This window comes from Elgaria multicarinata, chromosome 2, assembly GCF_023053635.1.
Source record: "Elgaria multicarinata webbii isolate HBS135686 ecotype San Diego chromosome 2, rElgMul1.1.pri, whole genome shotgun sequence".
Lineage (NCBI taxonomy): Eukaryota > Metazoa > Chordata > Lepidosauria > Squamata > Anguidae > Elgaria > Elgaria multicarinata.
This window is the reverse complement of record NC_086172.1, coordinates 327,323-349,375: the sequence shown is the minus strand read 5'-3', so window position 1 is coordinate 349,375 and position 22,053 is coordinate 327,323. Positions and strand designations below refer to the sequence as shown.

Here is a 22,053-nt window from a genome sequence, read left to right as displayed (position 1 = left end):
TCTTAAAAACAACTTATAACAATTCTTAGTTTTGGAAGAGTGGGTGATCTGTTATAATAGAGATAGGGAATCTTTTTCTGACTGAAAAATTGGCTCTAGAGAAACTTATCAAATTTGCAGATGACACAAAATTTGGTGGGATTGCTAATACCCTGAAAGACAGAAACAAACTTCAAAGTGATCTTGATAGGCTGCAGCGTGGGCTGAAAATTTAATGGAGATACATGCCACGTTCTACACCTAGGAAAAAGAAACCAAATGCACAGTTACAAGATGAGGGATACTTGTCTTGGTAATGCTATCAGCGAGAAGAATCTTGGAATTGTTGTAAATCCCAAGCTGAATATGAGCCGATAGTGTGATGTGGCTGCAAAAGAAGCAAATGCTATTTTGGGCTGCATTAATAGAAGTATAGCAAAAATCAGTATTTTATGTTTAATCAGTATTTTATGTATTTTATGGTTGCTGTTGTTCCCCGCCTCGATCCAATCGGAGAGGCGGGTAAGAAATAAATAAATAAATAAATAAATAAATAAATAATTCCAAATCATGTGAGGTACTGGTTCCCCTCTATTTGTCACTGGTTAGGCCTCATCTTGAGTACTGCATCCAGTTCTGGGAGCCATACTTCAAGAAGGACGCAGACAAACTGGAGGGGGTTCAGACGAGGGCAATGAGGATGATCAGGGGTCTGGAAACAAAGCCCTATGAGGAGAGACTGAAAGAACTGGGCATGTTTAGCCTGGAGAAGAGAAGATTGAGGGGAGACATGATAGCATTCTTCAAATACTTGAAAGGTTGTCATACAGAGGAGGGCCAGGATCTCTTCTCGATCCTCCCAGAGTGCAGGACACGGAATAATGGGCTCAAGTTACAAGAAGCCAGATTCCAGCTGGACATCAGAAAAAACTTCCTGACTGTTAGAGCTGTATGACAATGGAACCAATTGCCTAGGGAGGTTGTGGGCTCTCCCACACTAGAGGCCTTCAAGAGGCAGCTGGACAGTGATCTGTCAGGGATGCTTTAAGGTGGATTCCTGCATTAAGCAGGGGGTTGGACTCAATGGCCTTATAGGCCCCTTCAATTCTACTATGTGAAATGCATTGAAGGCTGCTAATATGCCCCATTCTCTCTCTCTCTCTCTCTCTCTCTCCCTCTCCCTCTCTCTCACACACACAGGTAAGAATCGAGTGGAGCCTTTCAGACATAAAACTTCAAGTCACCCAAAGCAGCAGTTCTCAACTGAGCCAGCTTCACTTGCTCCCCTTTTTTCTATGATACATTTTTCTGATACCTGCCTTTCCTGATGGGAAGGAGAGCAATGCTGGCATCCAACTGAATATCATCATCATCATTATTATTAATTATTATTATTTACTATTATTTATTATATTTATATACTGCCCCATAGCCAAAACTCTCTGGGCGGTTTACACTTTGAGGTGCCATAATTGCTTTGAATCTGTGGCTCAATTGGGAGCTGCTTTCCCACCCCCTCTCCTTTCTCTGAGGGAGCAGGACCTTTGAGGAGGGGGAGCGGAGGGGTCTCTCCTGGGATCTTATGTGGGCTGGATAGGGAGGGCTGATGGTCTTAATTTGCATCCCTGCCAGAGGTTCCCCATTCCTGATTTCTAACATAGCTTTGTACAGTGTCTATCTTTTCTTTTCTTTTCTGCGATACATGTAGGGAGAAACTGGCAAGCCAGGATTTCCAGGACTACCTGGTACAGATGGCTCTAAAGTAAGTAGGTCCATTTGAAAATGTACCTTTATTAGTAATGCCAGGAACACTTGACAGGATTGAACTCAGATGCCAGCCTCAGCAGCTCATAAAGCTTATTTCAAAGAAGAGGTGAGTGTCGTGTTTCTTAAAACTTCCTGCCTTCTTCGGAGACAATAAGGAGGCCTGCTAAGTAATCCACAAAGCTTTATTCAAGCAATAAACATCTCTTCCCACCTGAAGAGAGAGTAATCTCTAGGAACTTTCCCCTAGGCAAAACTATGCAAACTAAGCGTGACAATTGTCCTTTCAAGAAGAATGGAAAGCCCTTTCCCAAGACATGTTAACTTCAGAGAGACTAGTTACAATGCAGCTTCTGATGGGACGCCAGCTGGGCTGACTTCCTCTCACCTTCCTGTTTTAGTCTGCGGCGTACTCTAGGATCAGCCAACCTGTTGGTGCTCTCTCCTTCAGAAGAACGTTGGCTTCCCACATTCCCATATTATTCGCCTTTGATGAGATAAGCTCTGGAGAGGGTTCACTCTCAGCTGGTGAAGAGCCCATGAGAGCTTTCTCCCCCACTGGTACAGGCTGGCCTGTGCCTGGCGCCAACTCCTCTATTTCAGAGTCTGATTCTGATTGATTTTATTATTTATTTTATTTTATTTATTACATTTTTATACCGCCCAATAGACGAAGCTCTCTGGGCAGTTCACAAAAATTAAAACCATAATAAAACAACCAATAGGTTAAAAGCACAAATTCAAAAAAATACAGTATAAAAAGCACAACCAGGATAAAACCATGCAGCAAAATTAATATAAGATTAAAATACAAAGTTAGAACAGTAAAATTTCAATTTAAGTTAAAATTAAGTGTTAAAATACTGAGAGAATAAAAAGGTCTTCAGCTGGCAACGAAAGGAGTACAGTGTAGGCGCCAGGCAGACCTCTCTGGGGAGCCGGGGTGCCACAGTGGAGAAATCCCTCCTCCTAGTAGCCACCTGCCTCACTTCCTTTGGCAGGGGCTCACGGAAAAGGGCCCCTGTAGATGATCTTAAGGTCCGGGCAGGTACATATGGGAGGAGGCGTTCCTTCAAATAACCTGGCCCCAAACCGTTTAGGGCTTTAAATGTCAATACCAGCACTTTGAATTGGGCCCAGACCTGGACTAGCAGCAAATGGCATAATGTGATCTTTCCGGCCAGTCCCTGTTAGTAAACGGGCTGCCCTGTTTTGTACCAGCTGAAGCTTCCAGACCGTTTTCAGAGGCAGCCCCACGTATAACACATTGCAGTAATCCAAAACACGTTTACTAACGGACTGGCCGACAAGACCACATCACACCAGTCCTTTTCCAGCTTCATTGGCTGTAAGTCCAGGTCCGGGCCCGATTCAAAGTGCTGGTTTTAACATTTAAAGCCCTAAACAGCTTGGGGCCAGGCTATCTGAAGGAACGCCTCCTCCCGTATGTACCTGCCCGGACCCTAAGGTCATCCTCAGGGGTCCTTCTCCGTGAGCCCCTGCCAAAGGAAGTGAGGCAGGTGGCTACCAGGAGGAGGGCCTTCTCTGCAGTGGCACCCCAGCTGTGGAATGAGCTCCCTAAGGAGGTTCGCATGGCACCTACGTTATATGTTTTTAGATGCCAGGTGAAGACCTTTTTATTCTCCCAGCATTTTAACAGTCTATAAATAAATTTAAACTTGGTGTTTTAAATTTGTAATTTTGCATTGCTGCTGTTTTTATCTGGTTGAGTTTTTATATTGTATTTTTTATTATGGTTTTATACTGTTGTTTTATACTTGTTTTATATATGTTTTTAATTTTTGTGAACCGCCCAGAGAGCTCTGGCTATTGGGCGGTATAGAAATGTAATAAATAAATAAATAAATAAAACGAGAGGTTATCAGAGCATGGATAACTGTAGCTAGGCTATCTCTGTCCAGATAAGGGCGTAGTTGGTATATCAACCTAAGCTGATAAAAGGTGCTCTTTGCCACTGAGTTCACCTGTGCCTCAAGTGACAGTTCTGGATCCAAGAGCACCCCCAAACTACGGACCCGATCCTTTAGGGAGAGTACAACCCCGTCCAGGACAGGGCAAATATCACCTCGCTGGACAGATGAACCACCCGCTAACAGTACCTCCGTCTTGTCTGGATTGAGTCTCAGTTTGTTAGCCCTCATCCAGTCCATTACTGTGCCCAGGCACTGGTTCAGAACAGTCACTGCCTCACCTGGGTTTGATGAAAAGGAAAGGTAGAGCTGGGCATCATCCGCATATTGATGACACCTCAGTCCACATCTCCGGATAACCTCCCCCAGCGGCTTCATGTATATGTTAAACAGCATAGGGGATAAGATAGAGCCCTGTGGAACCCCATGGCTTAGGTGCCACGGCACAGAGCAATAATCCCCCAGCACCACCTTCTGGAATCGGCCATCCACTGCAACACAGTATCTCCAACTCCCAGCTCAGTCAACCTATCCAGAAGGATACCATGGTCGATGGTATCGAAAGCCGCTGAGAGGTCTAGGAGAACCAACAGGGTCACACTCTCCCTGTCTCTCTCCCGACAGAGGTCATCCCACAGGTCGACCAAGGCAGTTTCCATTCCAAAACCAGGCCTGAAACCTGATTGCCCAACAGTCTCCCTGCCTGAGCTGACGGAGGTTGTCTCGGACCTGGTGTTGAGGACCCCCAGGATGGTGGTTCTGGGGGATCTCAACTTCCATGCTGAGGCTGCTGTATCCAGAGCGGCTCAGGACTTCATGGCTGCCATGACAACCATGGGGCTGTCTCAACATGTCACTGGCATGTAAAAGGACACACACTCAATCTGGTTTTCTCAACTAATCTAAATAGAGATTATTTTTAATCTCTATTTTATAGTTGTATTTTATACTTTGCAATCCAAAGAACTATTTAACATAGTGCTAAGTGAGCTCCCCTAGATTTGAGTCATGTTTGGATGCAGCTATACTAACTACAGGTTGGTGAAACTGGCAAACTGGCAAACTCAAATGCCATATTTTGTGTGTATCCATTTTGAATATTTGACTAAATTCTGCCAGTAATACGGTTTTTATTGACTTAAAGGACAGTACATGATTATCTGTGTTTGTTTAAAACTTTTAGAGCCAGAACTTATATTCATATTCCATTTTCTGTACTGTATTATACTAGTAACCATTTAAAAATAATTAACAGAATGTTATTGGATGCAGAATGACTAGGGAGAGCTGATATACATTTTTGCTGTGGGCTATGACTTTCCCCCTGCAATATGGCATTCATAGTAAGAACATTTTTACTTTAGTGAGTTTTAAAATGGAAATTACTTTTTCCCCCAGGGAGATAAGGGTGCAGCAGGTCCTCCAGGACTTCCAGGACTAGTAAGTGTAACTTTGTGTCTTAAATATAATAGATTTTTTTATATGTATATACAGTAATAGATATTTTAATATGACTTGTACATTACAGCACCATGACATGTACATTGATGGTGCTATATAAATAAATAATAATAAATAGTAATAACTTTAGAGCAATTTCCAAGAAGCTCACATGAACCAAACAGGCACAGTAAACTTTATTTTACTGAAACAAGAGTCAATTAGGAAGCAGGAAGTAAACTGCTAAGTATTGTTGGATTTAAAGGAACACTGCATCACAGATCATTCTGGTGCTTCTCCAGATTTTGACTAGGGGATATTGATTACATGCTTCTACAATGAAGCAGCAGGATGCAGGTACAGGAGGCAGCACAGGATGGAAAGAGTGGCAAATTCTTCCGCCCTCCCCACCCGAAGGACCCAGATCTGCATAGCTGGCCACCCTCTTCCTCCTGTTGCCTCCGCTTCCCTCTTTAGCTGCCTGCCTGCTTGGCCAGGTTACCAATAGCTTGCACACACACACACACACACACACACACACACACACACACACACCAGCAGTAGCAGCAGCAGCAGCACCTCCTCCCTCCCTTGGTCGGCATCTCCCACCTTCTGCCCCAACTGCTGGACTCATGGCTGGGAGATTCAGCCAAAATATCGCGAGACTTCTCGTGTTAGTTTGACTGAGTCTCCTAGCTGGCCAGTGGAAGGAGGAGGAACCACTGCTGCCATGCAAGAGCAGGGTGTGGGGGGAGGAGCCACGAGCCAGGAGTCACTGATGCAGCTGCATAGGAGCAGGCAGGCAGCTAGGGAAGGAGGCGGTGGTGGTGGGAGGGAGTGGCCAGCTAAGCAGCAGCAGTCCCTTTGGGTGAAAGGGGTGGAACGATTCACTGCTCTTCCCATCCTGAGCCAGCTGCCGCGCCCACAGCATGCTGCTTCATTTTAGGGCTGGCCCTGACTAAGCATATACAGTTCTCAGTCCATTTAACCAAAGCTACTGCAGATTCAATTACTTAAAGATTGTAGTTGAAGATATTTCAAACAAACTAAAACCATAATGTGCTTTTCTGGACTATACTATCATAGAACCACAAAGAGAAATTAAAGGAATGTATATTCTTTACACCATGCCCCATCACCCTCGCCTCCTTGACTGCCCCCACAAAGCTGTGTTAAAGTAAAGTGCTTAAAGGAACTGGATGGTACATGGTCTGTACAGCATCACAGCTTACTTTGTAGTAAAAGAGGGGGAAACCTTATGAGAACACTTTTCATCCAGTGTTACTTAGATATATGTAAAGAACTGAAGTTGTTTCAGATTGTACTGAAAGCCCTTGAAAACCTGAACAATCATGGCTGCACATGGTTGAAGTCAATAGGATTTAAGCAGGAATTATGCCTATAGCCTGAATCAGTTTGAGGCCCACTTTGGGTTTTTGGGTGTATATCCATCCATCCATCCATCCATCCATCCGCCCTATTATTCAGGTTAAAGATTCAAGGGAAGAAGTTATATTTGGCGAAAAAGGAGATCCAGGTCCTTCAGGGACCCCAGGAGCAAAAGGCGAACCAGGTCAACAAGGTAAATATTGCTAATTGTTTATTGCTTTATTTTAATTAAGGAATTAAGAGGCTACTTCTATGGCCCCCAGACAACATCTGAAGGGCCATGGGATGCTGAAGGTTTCGCCCTCTGAGGCTGTAGACAGTGCTGTGACCTTGGAGGAGGAAGCCCGAGCAGGAATCCCCCACCTGCCCCTCCCAGCTGCCACAGTAAGTTCTATGGCAGCCTCCCCTCCCAAGGCCAGTGTTACAACCTCAGAGGGGGAGAAAATGGGTGTGATGAGAGTAGGCAAGTGGGTGGTGAGAGGCAAGACTGTGGATCCACAAGACTCTCAATTTCTGCCAACCCCACCGCCCCCATTGAAGTAGGGCTCAAAGGCCCATCAAGCAAAAACAGCACAAATGGAAGACAGAGGCTAAAAAAGCCTCTTTTGTTCGCCACACCCTTCAAGGCTCTTGCCAGCAGAGTTTAGATGAACGGTGGGCTCCTTGATCAGAGTCCTCCATCTAAAGAGTGTCAATCCTGAAGGATTGTGTCCTATTTAATGGACTCCCTGATGAAATTATGAATGATGGGTCATTTCTTTTTTGATAATCATACTATTCCCACAAGGTGAAGATGATTGTAAAGAAAACTTTCCCTTCTGAAAGAAATATTCAGGCTTGCCTTTTCAATGGCCTGAGAATAAGATTAGCTGTATTGACATCAAAGTCAATTCAAAACTTCATCTCTTCATTCACTACATTTATTTTCGTAGGTTTTCCAGGTCTACAAGGGCCACCAGGTCCTCCAGGTATGAATGCTTATTTGTTTAGTTGGTTGCCTGGTGAGTTGGTTGATTGGTAATTGGTATAATTTCTATAAGCTAAGTAAGAATTTCTGCAACTATAAATCTTACTTCTCTCACTAAATGCTATTGTATTTATTTAAAAAGTGATATAATCATATATTTTATAAACTTTTCATTTACTACTCAGAGGATATCTTAAATATTGATAGTATGCAATTATTCTTGCTTTCCTGTTTCCTATTTTTCCCCCTGTGTCTGGCATCCCTGACATTGCTTAATTGCTTTCCTTTTGTGGGATATTCCAAGCCAAATAACACTAATATAATAGATTTTTAGTTTTGAAAAAGTAAAATAAGAATAAACAGGTTAAGATTTTTGTGAATACAGCATGGTAATATTAATTCAGGGCTGTCAATTATCTGTTTCTCTTCTTTGCTGAACCAAAGATTGATTCATGCAAACCAACTGTTGTGTGGTGATCATCTGAGATCAAACCACTTGGTGGCTGCTGAATATGGTAACCTATTTGGGTATAGTGGCTCAACATACAGGTTCACAATTTACTTTGTCTCTGAAAAATGTTTTCTTATAGCCGTGGTGGGATAACTGCTGGATCCATATGCTGAGTCACTCTACACCAGGGGTAGGCAATGTTCAAGGTTCTGGGGGCCAATTTCCACACCTCTGGAACTCACCAGAGGCCACAAACACACACATGGCAACCAAATTGCCACTGCTGCACTACCAAATTTGCTGCTGAAGGAGCGTCCACCTTGTTTTAAAGAAAAAAAATGTTTTCTGCTGCCACCACCACTACTACCACACCACCAAATTTTGGTGACAAATTTTGCATGGGATGCAAAAAAGGTGGCCCCACCCCCCACAAAATGATTCACAGTTTTGAGCATGCACCACATGTTGGGACTTGAAGTACACACCATGCAACTGAGGTTTCTATGAATTAGGCCTAACAGCTCTGATAAATAAGCCATTTTGCTATTGCTTGAACTCATGTAGTAAGTTTAGTGTAGAAGTTTCAAAATGGCACCTCACATTTGGCTATTGTTATTTTATTAAATAATTTATTTATCAATAATTATTCTATTGTTTTCCTATTGGTTACAATGTCTACTTCATTGCATTATGTTAAACAAGGGCAACCCAATGCAGAGATAACAGGGGCACCTGGCTTTCCTGGTGAGAGAGGAGAAAAGGGTGACCGGGGGGTCCCTGGATTGTCTTTGTCTGGACCAAAAGGAAGAGATGGACGTCCAGGACCTCATGGTTTCCCAGGGCCTCCAGGCCCACCTGGGATAACAGGCAAGTCATTTTTTGATGTTAAAAAAGCGATAAGAAAGGGAGAAAATTCAATTCTGTGGTCATAATATCAAGAGAAAACTGAAAAAAGTTAAATAGATTTGTTTTTAAATGAAATGCATCATAGAAGCAATATCTATTTGCCTGACTGAAATCTTAAAGCCGATTTGTGGGTATCGGGGCAGGGGTGGTGGAAAGATTGCTCCCATAGCTTCATGTTAAATGTACAAATGTAACTTTAGTTGGATTCGTGTCTTGTGCATAGTTTAGAACCTAGTTTCCTCTAGCGTAACATCATTTGCACCAGCAAATAACCAGAAAAGGCAGGTCACACCTTCCAGATATTTGCATTTCTGATTGTTTGGCATATTATGAGGGAAAACATATTTGGCATATTATGAGGGAAAACTAGCTCTCCTATCCAAAGGGATTGGACTGCAGTCAAAAGAGTAGCAAAATATCTGAAGGGGACTGCACACTTTAAAAACTAAGACTGCCAGACACCAATAGCCGTTAAATAGGGGGATACATGGGTGCAGATTGGGCTAAGGACTTTTCAGACTAAAAATCCACATATATCTTTCTATGGAGATGAAGCTGGGCAAGCCACACACAGTCCATGTTCACCCACTCATCTACTGGTGCTGAATATGCATCAGCTGCAGAAGTTTCCAGAGAGGTCTTATGGCTTAAGCTACTACTTGAGGACTTGGAATTTGATGAGTCCATGCCGTTACAGATTTATAAGGACAATCAAACTTGTATAATACTCTATCAGAGAAAAACAGTCCACTCACCAAACACGTCTATGTTAAACATATAATGAAGGATCTACAACAACATGGACTTGTTGAGTTATTCTATTGTCTCATGGGAGTCACAGCTGTAGATAGACTCAGCAAGACGTTAACTAAAGATAGTTACCAGAGTTTGCAAGAGAAATTATGTCTTGTAAACTCTGGAACATGCAGAATTGAGAAGGGGAATTGTGACGCCACCCCCTCACACACAAGGCTTTGACACGCACAGCTCCCTCAGGCTAAGCACCACCACTTAAATACCTGAAGAAGGTGTAAAAAGAATAGTATAAGCTTTCCCTTATAGCAGAGGGGAAAAGGTAAGGAGATTTGGAAAAGGCTTTTCTGTGAATATAGCAGGCTGAAAGTTTAATGTAATGTGCTTATTTATGAACCAATAGAGCAGGGGACACAGCCAAACTGACACGTGGTTTTATGGTAGCAAAATAAATAAAATGTTTATTGTTGTTTACAGTTCTTAGTTGCTTCAAATTATATTCCAATCCTGCCTATTCTTAATAATACTGGTAGCAACCAATCTAATAATAACAATCCTTAGTCCCTATGATCTTATTTTCACTCACTCCTCACACAACTCCTGACAAGAAATCACACTAAACACATCTACCCTACAAACCCAATCACCGACTGAACCCCTCAGACAGCTCCCCCATATATATACTCCTCCCCCCTTTCCACAGCATCACCAGCCACACCCACTCAGTCCAACATTCCGTACTCTCTAGATATACTCACTCAGATATACCTAAGGGAATAGAAATGTGGGTAACGTCACAGGAATGTTAGATAATAGGAACAACTCCACATGCTTCCAGACACTAGGGGACAATAATGAATGTCTTGTAATTTGACCAGTTCCATTTTCCTGCTCCCTCCCCTTCACCTTCCTTTTTCTCCTTCTCCCTCTTGCCTCTGCAACATGCAAGCGTTATGCAGTCTCACCAGAGAGGAAGCAAGTAACTATGGGCCTTTCCGCACGTCGTACTGAGGCCACTTCTACGCGACCCCAGTGCGACCCCAAACCGATCGTCTAGCTTACCTTTGGAAGAGACGAAGAAGAGGCGTCCTTGCCGCTGCCGCCGCCACCACTGCCACCGCCGCCACCCACCGATCTCCTCGCCGGCCGACGAGGAGAGCTCGGCAGAAGAAGGCGAGCTCTCCTCGCCGGCGGGCGAGGAGATCGGTGGGTGGTGGCGGCGGCAAGGATGCCTCTTCTTCGTCTCTTCCAAAGGTAAGCTAGACGATCGGTTTGGGTTCGCACTGGGGTGGCATAGAAGCGGCCTCAGTACGACGTGCGGAAAGGCCCTATATCTCAGACCTTCATTCGCACACTCAGCTTTAGGGGGTGCTAGTAGTCAAACAATGTTAGATAGCCTTTTCTGTCAATGTGTATAAAAGCACTAATAAAGTAAGTTGATTTGAACGTCGTTTTAATAGGCTCCGGCCTGTATTTTTTGCCTTCAGTAATACATGCTGTGTCGCCACACTTTCTCTGTATAAAGCAACTCTTCTGTAAGTCACACCAGGCTTTCCAACACTTTCAACATCAGTAAACAAAAACACTCTTTCCACTTAAAAACAAAAAGTAGATAAGTGGTGTTGCAAAATGTTATTGTGAATGAATATGGTTTGGGGGGGGGGGGTTCTGTGTTTGGTTTTTGTTGTTGTTATAGTTGTTGGTGTCCTGGCCGCCACCCACCCCGCTCTCTTTTTTCTATTACAATTGAAATGTTAAAGAACTATTCTGAAAAAATTAAAAGGAGAATGATAGGGAGAAAGTTCCAGTCTAGTCCCCTCTTGCTGTGCTAGTTTTATATATACAGAGAGTCCTAGGTGTGTGTGTGTGTGTGTGTGTGTGTGTGTGTGTGTGTGTGTGTGTGTTTTCTATGAGAGAGAGAGAGAGAGCGCATTCAAATATGTAGATCACCATCTTCAATCTAATGTGTAGATAAGACTTGGGAGTCTAGTCAAAGCTCATAGACTTTGTTAGGATTTCAGGTGGGGAGTGGGGGAGGAAGGGAAATTAGATGTCATTACTGGCATGGTCCACACATTTTAGTTGGGCTTGCTAGCCAGCCCAAACATATGCTTACCACTGACCCTAACCTTCTTGCAGTGTGTGTGTGTGTGTGTGTGTGTGTGTGTGTGTTGAGGGGTAGGGTCTTGACTGTAATGTGACTTGTATATGGCCTCTGCCACTCCAGCAGACCTGTGATGCAGCCCTCAGGGCTGAAAAGGTTGTACACTCCTGCTCTAGTATATGGAGATGCAAGGAGTCATGGCATCAGGGCAGCAGATGACACCAGCAGTCTCCCCATAGAAAAACCCACAAGGTGAATAAGAGGCACAGGCGAAAAGGGGATTTAAATAACCCCCTGATTTGCTCAGTTGATCAGGCTGGGACAGCTTGGACCTTATGAGGAAGAATCGGGAAACTGCCCAGAGAGCTTCAGCTATTGGGCAGTATAGAAATGCAATAAATAAATAAATAACCCAGTTTGTGAAGCAAGCAAAAGGATTTATTGAAGGGAAATGGGGAAGGGATTAAGAAATGAATAAAGCAATATGAGGAAAGCAATCACAAGTATTCACAGAGAGTCTCAGACCCTCTCTGGGCAGAAAACTTAGTTGCAAGCGTTCACAGAGTTATACACAAAACTTCTGAAGGCGGAAACGCTTAGGAATGTGCAAGCCCAGCCAACCAAGATTTGGGAAATAGAGCCCAATGGATCATGCCTGCTGTCAATGGGCAAAAGCGAGAGTCACACCAGAGGGCCCCTTTACCCACCTCCTTGATCAGTAGTACAACCCTGAGTTGTACCAATCCAACCAATCTAAGTCTTGGAAGCAGACCCCACTGGATCACAATTGTTGTCAATGGGCAAGTGAGAGGCACAGCAGGGGGACTCCGACCTCCTCGTCTCTTAGTTCATAGTATCATAGAATAATAGAGTTGGGAATGGCCTATAAGGCCATCAAGTCCAACCCCCTGCTCAATGCAGGAATCCACCTTAAAGCATCCCTGACAAATGGCTGTCCAGCTGCCTCTTGAAGGCCTCTAGTGTGGGAGAGCCCACAACCTCCCTAGTTAACAGGTTCCACTGTCGTACTGCTCTAACAGTCAAGAAGGTTTTCCTGATGTCCAGCCAGAATCTGGCTTCCTGTAACTTGAGCCCATTATTCCGTGTCCTGCATGCTGGGATAATTGAGAAGAGATCCTGGCCCTCCTCTGTGTGACAACCTTTCAAGTATTTGAAGAGTGCTATCATGTCTCCCCTCAATCTTCTCTTCTCCAGGCTAAACAGGCCCAGTTCTTTCAGTCTCTCCTCGTAGGAGACACTCCTCCAGATCCCTGATCATCGTCATTGCCCTCCTCTGAATAGACTCCAGCTTGTCTGCAGTTGGTAGTACAACCCCTTAGGAGTATGCTAACCTCCCATTTTCTAATTGTGGCACTGTTTTATACAGTTGTCTCTGTTGGATATGCACTTTCTGCCAGCTGAGTCATAGGATAGTGCTCTTTGGATCGCACCTGCCAAGCAACAGGCGAGAGTCATGGCAGTGAAGCACTTTCCTCACCCCACAGCTGGATGTACAATCTGGTCCAAAAGAGTGCACTATGACAGAGCAGGACAGCCCATCCCTATCTTTGTTCTGGGTGATGAATTTCTTCCCTGAAATTCACCCCAAACTTACTCACATACAGATAGCTTATTCTGGCCAAGCATCAAGCTAGAGCTGTGGTGGATTGAGGGTTCTGTTCCTGGGTGCACCCAAGACCATCTGAAATGCCACAACCCCACCTGAATACTGGCAATGCAAATGTTTATACCCTTGATTTCTCATTGGGGCTTATGGCCACAAAGGAGATGTTTGAGGTGCTCTTTGTTGATAATACATCATGTCCAGTTCTGGAACAGATTGCTTTATTATTGAAAGATTGACAGCACCTCTGGCAGAGTCACTCACATGGCAGGTCAGAATGTGAGTACAAACTGGGAAATCCCCTTCCAACTCTTCCCAAAGTATTTCTTCAAATAGGCTGCTGTCACCGGCTGCATGACGGGGAAATCTGGAAGTAGCAGTTGGCCCCATTCCTCCTGCCCCCAGGGCCCAGATCCTCAGTCACGAGGTGATATCAATTGCTGCATTTGGCCGATGAGGTCAAGCAGCAGGAACACTGCCAAGCTCCTGCTCCTCCCTTGCCTAGAAGCTGTGCCGGAGAGCTGCTTCTGTTTGTTGTTGTAAACATGCCACCCGCTGCATCAGTGGCCTCACGAGCAACTCCTCATTGGCTCCCGCTACAATGGACGAGCGTGGCCTGGGGGCTGCCTATACTTGGGGCTCACTGGCCCGCCCCCTCCCCCCTGTCCAGGCCGATGGCGACCAACCAGGATGGCTCCACCATGGCTCCTGCGGATCCACCCCGGGGCTTTCTGCATGTATAGATGGTATTGTGTTCTTTCTGCCTTCATTTTTTTCTCATACAAAGAAGAAAGAATAGCACGTATATAGATATTATAAAAATCCTTAGTTTTGTATTTTTTCAGGATGCAGGATTCTAGAAATTTTGAATATTGTTCATACCTGTTGGACAACTTTTTTAGTTTCACAGTTTTTTCTACCGTGGTGGGCTGTTGGATAAGAGATTGCATTTGTCTGGTTTATCAACCCTGGGGTCATTTCCCAACAAAAAATATTCCAGCTCATCCTTTGAGAAGTTCTACTGCTTCTGTAGCTTGTAGGACTGTATATTGACTGTATATTTCAAAATATTGAGCTGTATTTTCAGAAATGGATGTATTCACGCACACAAGAAATCATCCTACTATGAGAGAAGATTTGCATATTGTTTGCCAAACATGGGGATCAAATGAACATTCATTGTGGGGAAGAATCTTAGATTGAGACTGTTAACATTCTTCCAGTGTGCCATTATCAATGCAACCCAGTTTCCCAAACAAATGTATCAGGCAGGAAAAATCTCTAGAATTGTGTGTATAATTCCTGATGACTATAGAATGACTTTTGTTAGGGACCTACATTTACATTTTTATGCGAATTCCCTTTTCTGGGTAACTTGAAGCTACTTCCCATAGTGCTTCTCTACCACATCTTCTGTCATGTGAATTCCCCTGATTTCATGGGAAAATGTCATACGAATTCTTCTAGCCGCTTTTTCTCCAGCCATCGCAGCCATGGGAATTTATACAAGTCTATCTGTGAATCTAGCATTTCATACGTGGTGTTTCTCCACTTGTGTGCTGTTCTGCTTGCTTATAGGAGAAGAGCAGTATGTAACTCAGCCTTAGAGAAATGGACAGTTTTGATAGTATATTTACATAGCTCAGGTCTACGACTTATTTGTGATGATCGCTGACAGAGATTTCAAGACTGGAATTTGATCTTTAGAAATAACGTTCTTTATTCTTTTATTCAAATTACAGATGGAAGTCTAGAGTGTCATCCTGGTCAACCTGGTGATCCAGGCCCTCCAGGCCCTCCTGGCCAGCATGGCTTCTCAGGAGAAAGGGGAGAAAAGGGTAATGTTAATCTTGAATTGTTTATTTTGAGTTTCTCAGAAAATACAGAATGAGACAACCTTTCATTAGAACAATAATGAAAAAGTGAATGTCATGTGAAAGAAGCATAGATTGTTCTTTCTTGATGAAGGGACATTCCAGAATCTTCAGGATGAGGCTTCTTCTCTTGATTGCAAACACGGCCCCAAAATGTTAGTTGCTCCTTCAGGGGGAGGAGTTGTCCTTCCACCTTCCGAGACGCCCCCTGCCTAGTGGCAGTTAAACAAGATTTTCTCAGAACACCAGGAGCTCTGCACAGTGACTACAAAAAGGAGAAGTTCACCTCTCTCATCAATGTTTAGCCAGGGACAGGTGTGCCTCACCTCTCTCAAGGAAGACCTGGAATTTAGGCATGTTACGTAGCCAAGTCCCAATACCTTGGTTCTACCAAAAGTTTGCTCCTATTGCTGCTGCCCGAAGCTGCCACTCTAGCTCCAACTGCTACAAGGTAGGCAGGGAGCAGTTGCAGAGCACTGAAGTCTGGGATGGCAGCAATCCAGACTGTTTTGGAGGGAGAGGCAGAAACAGTGACCATTTGGGGAACGTTGAGATGCTGCAAGCCCATAACTTGGCCAACAGCCTTCCTCCAGTGGTACTTCTAAATGGGATAATCACATAGGGGTGGCCTGGAAACCCACCTCTAGTGTTTCTCAATCTAAGCCACCTTGGGGATCCTTGGAATAATGATGGGATATAAATGTAATAAAAAAATAGGGACCAGACTCACCCTGGGTCTTTATTTGGTGGGGTGGTTCATTTTTACTAAGAGAAAGAGAGCTCTCCACCTCTGCCTCATGCTCCAGATTGCCTTGCAGGTGATCTTACAAAAGCAAGAGAGAGAAGCGATCCTGGGGCAGATCCCAGTGCAAACAAAGCAGTTCTTGCAGCTTTTATAGCAGTTCTTCTATAAGTCACTCTAGCATAGCCATTCCCAACATGGTGCCCTCCAGATGTTTTGGACTACAACTCCTAGCATTCCTGAACATTGACCATGCTGGTTGGGGCTGATGGGAGTTGAAGACAAATACATCTGGAAAGCTCAAGTTTGGAGAAGGCTGCTGTACTAGATGGTCCTCCTCCCATTAAGATCTCTCCCCAAAATGAAAGTACAATAAAAGCTTGATACAGTGCCAGTCACTTCTAGAATCCAATCAAGAGATGAGGGGGACGATGCTGTCACAGCAGGGCCATCACACTCAACTTCACTCTTCAGAGGTGTACATAGGACATCTGTCCCACCCAAAAGCTCCTTTGAATCTTCTTCCTTCCCAAGTACTTCTGAGTCGTTGCTTGCTTCCCCCATCAGGGAGGAGGGTAAGCTTTCTAAGGAGGAATTGAAAGTGCCACCTTCAAACCAAGAGTATTTATTCTAGGCTGATGTTTTCCCAATAGTAAGGGAACAGCTTTCAGTGGAAGCACTATCTGATATACTCCTTCTGCAGACTTGGGATCGATAATTGCTTGGAACAGTTGCCCATTCCACATTACCAACCTCTCTTGTTGTTTTAGTAGGCTAATCATATCTTTACTCAAAAGTCAATTTTCATGTGTCCTTCTGGATTTTTTTGTAGTTAATAAATTCTTTACCCATAAGAACATAGGAAGTGCCAAGCTGGATCAGACCAAGGGTCCATCTAGTCCAGCACTCTGTTCACACAGTGGCCAACCAGTTGTCGACCAGGGACCAACATAGCAGGACATGGTGCAACAGCACCCTCTCACACATGTTCCCCAGCAACTGGTGCACACAGGCTTACTGCCTCGGATACTGGAGGCAGCACACAACCATCAGGGCTAGTAGCCATTGATAGCCCTCTCCTCCAGTAATTTATCCAAACCCCCTTTTAAAGCCATCCAAAATGGTGGCCAGCACTACATCTTGTGGTAGTGAATTCCATATTTTAACTATGTGCTGTGTGAAGAAGTACTTCCTTTTTTTTGTCCTGAATCTCCCACCGATCAACTTCATGGGATAACACCAGTGGGTTCTAGTATTTTGAGAGAGGGACAAAAATGTCTCCCTATCCATGTTCACCACACCATGCATAATTTTGTAAGCCTCCATCATGTCTCCCCTTAGCCTCCTTTTTTCCAGGCTAAACCATCCCAGCTGTTGTAATCTTTCCTCATAGGGGGGATGCTCCAGCCCCTTCATCATTTTAGGTCCCACCATAGATTTTTATAAAGGCAGTATGACACTGGCAGGTTTTTTTTTCTCAATTCCTTTTCTTATAGTTCCTAACATGGAGTTTGCCTTCTTTACAGCAGCTGCACACTGGGCTGACATTTTCATCAAGTTGTCCAACACAACCCCAAGATCTCTTTCTGTAAATGTTAATTATTTTAAATATATATATTTTATTAACAATATACATGAAATACAATGAAAATGACCAAGAAAATATATACACACGCAAAGAGAGAGATAAAAGCAAAAAGCAAACGAAAAGTAAGAAGAAAGAAAAAGAGGGAGAGAAAAAATATATTAAAAATATCCCACAGTAATTAAAACAAGATATGGAGATTTATTACAGAACATGGTCATGAAAGATAAAATAAAAATCTTAAAGGGTATTACACATACCAGTATTTAACGGAATTATTATATCTTAAGCAAATATTTATGAAGGCTTTTGGGACTAGATGTATATTGCTATCTTTATTCATATATGTAATAAAAGTCCCCCACTCAGTAGCAAACGTATCTGATTTTTTGGGGATCCTTTTGCTATACTTAACTTTTGAGTCAGTTTTTCTATTAGCACTACTTCCTATACCTTATTGTACCATTTAGTTATTGAACTTCCTTGTAAATCTTTCCAGTATCTGGCAATAAGCACTCACGCTGCTATTAATAGTTATCCCACCAGTTCCTTATGTAATAGGTCTTTATGAATCCTGTCCCTTCACAGATTTTTGCAATTTTATTCTTTAAAATCCCGTTATGCCTCTCCAGGAGCCCTGCGGATTGCAGGTGATAAGGAAAGTGGAGAAGCTGGTCTCTGCCCAAAGCTTTTTCTAGGACTGAGATCACCTTGCTGGTAAAATGAGTCCCGCGGTCACTCTGTAAAGTAGCCAGCAGTCCGAATCTCAGGATGAACTCCTGGAGCAGTTTCTTGACTATTGTCATGGCATCTGCCTTCAATGTTGGATAGGCTTCAACTCATTTTGAAAACATGTCTATTATTACCAATACACATTGAAAACTTTGACATTTAGACATTTGGATAAAATCAAGCTGCAATTTTATAAATGGTCCTTCAGGTGGCGGATGAGATCTCTATGTAAAAGGGCTGCCGGGACTTGTGCAACAGAAGTATACAAATGCAGTTTTAGGATGGGGAGAGAAGCCTATGAAAGAGACTCAATCCAGACAAGACAGAGGTACTGTTATCGGGTGGTTCGTCTGTCTAGCTAGGTGATGTTCAACCTGTTCTGGAGATGTTCGTCTGTCTGGCTCTCCCCCTAAAGGATCGGGTTCATAGTGTGGGGATGCTCTTGGATCCAGAACTGTCACTTGAAGCACAGGTGGACTTGGTGGCATGGCACACCTTTTATTCAAAGGAAGTGAGGCAGGTGGCTACCAAGAGAAGGTCCCTCTCTGCTGTGGCACCCAGACCATGGAATGAGCTCCCTAGAGAGGTTTGCCTGGCACTTACGTTATGCTCTTTTCGATGCCTTTTTATTTTAACAGTTCATCATCTTAGTCTTTTAACTTTGCTGTTTTAAATCTGCATTTTAAATCTGTATACATTTCTGCATTGCTGCTCAGTTTTACCCTAGTTGTACTTTTATATTGTGCTTTTTATATTGTGGTTTGTTTTATACTGTGAATTGTATTTGATGATTTTAATTTTTGTGAACCGCCCAGAGAGCTTTGGCTTTAGCTATTGGGTGGTGTAGAAATGAAATGAAATTAAATGAAATTAAATAAATAAATAAATAAATAAATAAATAAAGCATGCCATTCTAATGTTTCCCCAATACTGTGAAGGTCGAGCTCAGCCTAAACCCAACTAGATAAGGATCTGTCTATGACAACAGAACTATATTACGTTCCCACACACCCAGATTGCCCTCAGCCCTTCCAGCAGGAAAAAAAAGGCAGGTCAAAGATGTGTCCAACGGAATGTGTGGGATCAGAAATTCCCTGCTCATATCGAGGACTTCTGGTTTTACAGTGCCCTCTGCTACTGTTGCTATTCTTTTGCATGCTGGCTCCTACTCACTCCTTTAAGCAGTGCTTTTATCTAGTGGCAAGACTGCTCAAAGCTTCTCCTGGGTCAATGGAGGGCCACTTTTTGCTTTTGTATCTCTTGCCATCTATGCACACTGCCTTAGTAAATACCCATGGCTCTTGAAGCCAAAGGAAAGGGGGCATTAAAACCTTATTATCACCACTCTCAAGCCCACATCCCCCTGCTGCCACCCATGTTGAAGTCCACTCTGGGATGCAGATTGTCACAACCATATATGAAGGAAATCCCTTCGCATTCGCCACTCCCTCACCTTTCCCATGCACCAACACAGGGCTGCTGCCCCCCTCCACACACATGATTCATTTTCAGATATAGCTACTATGAAATTTGTTGTAAAACCTTCATGTTTTCCTGTGGAAATTGAAAGTTTTGCTCATAAAGAGTCTTGATCAGAATCTTCTAAAGTGTCTCTGTCTTTTTAATGCAGGTGAAAAAGGTGAAGGCTGTTTTAACTGTGATGTACCTGGCCTTCCTGGGCCCCCAGGCCCCCAAGGGCTTCCAGGGGAACCAGGTAAAGTTAAAAAAAAGCATTTAACTAGACATTGTCTTCCTATTATTCCATTAATCAAATTGTTTCATACACAGAATACTTTGGGCAGCAAGTTTCAATTTTGTGCTTTGCAGATTTCATTCTTAATGTTATAAACTCTCATGTGGGGTTTAATGGATTCTGCATTAATCCAGCCGATGGTTACCCAATCCAGCCTGCAGAGGGTTGAGCAAACTCTGTAGGCCCTGCTGCCCCCTTCCTTACCTTCAACCTGGCTGAGGAGGGGAATCCTCTTGTTATTGCCAGTGTGGTGTAGTGGCTAAAGTGTTGGACTGGGAGTTAGGAGATCCGGGTTCTAGTCCCCACTGGGTGACTCTGGGCCAGTCACAGACTCTCAGCCAAACCTACCTCACAGGGTTGTTGTTGTTGTTGTTGTTGTGAGGATAAAATGCAGAGGAGGAGGAGGATTATGTACCCCACCTTGGGTTCCTTGGAGGAAAAAAGGCGGGATATAAATGCAATAGTAATCATCATCATCATCATCTAATTTGGTTGGAGATCAGAGATAACAAGGGAATGCCCCACAAATGGCTGGTGTTTTCAGGAGCCAGGCCCTGCAAGTGCTGGCCAAGTCACTTACCGCTCTCCCTCATCAGGATACGACTGGGCTGAAAGGACACATCAACTTGCCCGATGGTTGTAGGTGTCTGGTGCCAGTCCAGCGCCAGCTGAGTAGCTCTCCATACAGAGAGAGGCACAAAAAAAGTGGCAATGCAGATGACCTTCAGACATCATCCACGTCACCAGGCTTGGTCTGGGGCGCAATCTGGCCCCTTTGGCCAAATGAGATTCCCCCCCCCCCCCAAATCATGGCTTTTTGGGTGATGTTATGCAAATGTCATATCTCTTCCACAATATTTACACTGTTTGGGGACCTTTATTTTGGTTTTTACATTTCCCCCTAGTTTAGAAGTAGTCATGTAAACTGAACTCTAGTTCAGAAGTGGTCATGCAAACTCCATCTGGGAAGACAATGCTACTCAACTAGCACTCCATCGTGGTTAGCTCAAGTATAGCACTAAAAGAAAAATCTGTTTTTAAAAACCGTTATTAGGGGGCCTTCTCCCCAGTGGTATAGATTTACTGCTTCTGCAAATATTTTACATTCTCAAAGAATGTAATGACTCTTTAAAATGACTCTTTAGTATATTACATTATATAAGAGCAAATGTCATGAAAAGTATTTATACTTTAAAGTTAAATGTAATGTTTTCTATTCTTTAAAAGGTATTGCAGGACTACCTGGTGCTAAAGGTGACAGGGGAATGCCTGGATTTCATGGCATTCCAGGAGTGACAGTAAGTAACTGACCCAGGCAGGATACTACTGCTTTATAAAGGTTTATAACAGTAGTGACAACTGTTTAGGCCCAAGACACACTACGGCCGTAGCTAGACCTAAGGTTTATCCCAGGATCATCCAGGGTTCGTCCCTGCCTGAGCGCTGGATACCCTGTGTGGCACTTAGATGAACAGGTTTGACCCCAGGACAATCCTGGGATAAGCCTTAGGTCTAGCTACGGCCATCATATACAGTTTTCAAAACGTTTTCAAAGTGTTCTATCCTGCTTAGTGTAGATCTGGCCCCAAACACTCCACAGCCATTTTTAACAGCAAATCATATAAAATGTCTTTGAGAGCCATCCTATGTTGCCTGGGAGGGTGTCCCAGGATCCATAGGACATAGCAGATTTCTCCTTCCAAGGGGCTGGGACAGAGATCTGCTCTCTTGGAATGGGAGATTCCACCTCAGATCCCATCCTGCCTCTCCAGTGCTGGAGCTGGTTCAACTTATTTCCTTTTTCTGCTGCAACACCCTCACTCCCCTAGAAAAGAAAACCCTTTCCCCCCCCCCTCTTTTCTATCCTGCCAGCAAAAGCCCAGTACGGCTTAGAGGGTCCAATATTGGAGTGCTCCATCAGTGAGGATGGGATTGCTGTCTTTATAACTGTAGTCAGTCAGCTTCAAGGAGAACTATCTCTGTAAATTAATTTAGGGAGCTATCCTATGGCCACTAGACTCTGTCTAGACAGCCATAGGATTTTTCAGTTTCTGGAAAC

General features: G+C 43.7%; 1 protein-coding gene across 1 annotated transcript in view; it reads left to right on the top strand.

Moving 5' to 3' along the window:
- The window catches only part of LOC134391978 (collagen alpha-1(IV) chain-like), a 185,857-nt gene that overhangs the window by 21,744 nt on the left and 142,060 nt on the right, over positions 1–22,053 (top strand). Inside the window, exons 9-16 of the mRNA XM_063115900.1 lie at positions 1,688–1,741; positions 5,073–5,114; positions 6,603–6,696; positions 7,436–7,471; positions 8,624–8,788; positions 15,051–15,146; positions 19,872–19,955; positions 21,222–21,292. Of these exons, the coding sequence (XP_062971970.1) occupies positions 1,688–1,741; positions 5,073–5,114; positions 6,603–6,696; positions 7,436–7,471; positions 8,624–8,788; positions 15,051–15,146; positions 19,872–19,955; positions 21,222–21,292 (642 nt within the window). The remainder of the gene's footprint in view (positions 1–1,687; positions 1,742–5,072; positions 5,115–6,602; positions 6,697–7,435; positions 7,472–8,623; positions 8,789–15,050; positions 15,147–19,871; positions 19,956–21,221; positions 21,293–22,053) is intronic.